At 33.7% G+C, this 1,519-nt stretch overlaps 1 protein-coding gene across 1 annotated transcript in view; it reads left to right on the forward strand.

The window, feature by feature from the left end:
* Window positions 1-1,238: 1,238 nt before the first annotated feature.
* Window positions 1,239-1,519, forward strand: part of LOC113821652 (heat shock 70 kDa protein 14-like) — a gene marked incomplete at its 5' end in the record, with an annotated part of 1,612 nt that continues 1,331 nt past the window's right edge. The window contains 1 exon segment of the mRNA XM_027374166.2: window positions 1,239-1,400. Coding sequence (XP_027229967.2) covers window positions 1,239-1,400 — 162 coding nt within the window.

The following is a 1,519-nucleotide window of genomic DNA, read 5'->3' on the forward strand; positions in this document are numbered from 1 at the left end:
GGCCTTTTACATGGCTATAGGCTAGAGTTGATCTAACACAAGTATTTTTGGGGGAATATTCTGTAAAGAGCTCTGATAGTTGGGATGTACCGAAGACATACCAAAAAAAAACCGATTTTTTTTCGACTTTTTGGGGGGTGCCCCCCCCCCCCAATGGGGGAGCAAAGTTAAAATTTATATATATAACGGAGCGCAATTCTTTACTCTATAGCATGCAAAAAGAATCAATCAGTTATCTCTAACCGATATTTTTTTATGATGTATAGAGTAGGGAAAGGTGGCCATTCTCAGGGATGGTCCCCTTAACCCACTCAGGATGGGTGTCCCACATATGAGACACCCAGAAAAGTCCTGCCAGTGTGACCCCAGATAGGAGTTCATGCTCTGATTTGCAGGTTGCTGGACTCACCCATGCGCCAATTTTGAAGCTGCGTGGAAAATATTATTTTACGCTTATAAATGTGCTGTTGCTTGTGGGTTAAGTGATGTATGCATGGGCATTTAGGATGTTTAAAGTATAGGATTTTAGGGGTAAAAAATTACATTTTTGTTCCCATTTACTCACATTAAATTCTGTCATATGCAGTTTAGTTTGGAAACCTGAATTAGTTTTTTTTTTTTTTTTTTTTCTTTTTTTTTTTTTTTTTTTTTAATGGTTATAAGCCATAAAGTTAATATACTGTATTCAGAAAAAAACAGCTCAAGAGTGAAGATAGATATATAGATATAGCTACATGTATTTCATGAAATATGCAGCAAGATCAAATTAGGCCTGACCATCAACCATTTTGACATATTTGCTGCAACTTATTTGTTACTTATTATCATTTGTATATCTTTTTTTTTTTGTGTGTGTGTGTGTGTGTTTGTATGGTTATCAGTTTTGAAAAATTAATTTGGTCTTATAAAATAGGTGCAGTTTGTTTTTGTAGTTTGAAAGACTATCTTGTGAGAATTTAGAAAATCAGTGATTAAAATATTAAAAAGTGTAAAACAAAGTGTACTTCAGAATTTTATAAATTGAAAGGAGTGATGTCATAGTAACAATGTCCAACAGGTTTGTTGAATATTGTATTCATGCCCCTGATATTTCTTTCTTATGATTATTTGGGTGCATATATTAGAGATTTTTTAATACATATTTTTGTGTACTACTGCAACAGTTATTTATATGTTACGTGATGTCCGTTACAGTCTCTTAAGGAACAGTTGCTTATCAAACTTATCTTCTTTACCAGACAAGTTGTTGTGCTACACTGTGGAGGCACAACCATAGTAGGTTCTGTGATTGAAATTGCTGGAGGATTAGTAAGCATGAAAGAGTCGATCACATCTTCCTCTGTTGCAGGGGATTCCCTAACAGATTTACTTGTGCAGCACTTTGCAAAGGAATTTTATGCGTAAGTCAGAGTTCTAAAGTGTTTAGTATCAATCACAGGGTTTTAAAGATTTGAGTTTTTTTATGTAGTTACTAGAATGAATTTATGTATTGAAAATTGTATATATTTTGTAAAAGGTT

The sequence above is a fragment of the Penaeus vannamei genome, unplaced genomic scaffold, assembly GCF_042767895.1.
Source record: "Penaeus vannamei isolate JL-2024 unplaced genomic scaffold, ASM4276789v1 unanchor3604, whole genome shotgun sequence".
NCBI lineage: Eukaryota > Metazoa > Arthropoda > Malacostraca > Decapoda > Penaeidae > Penaeus > Penaeus vannamei.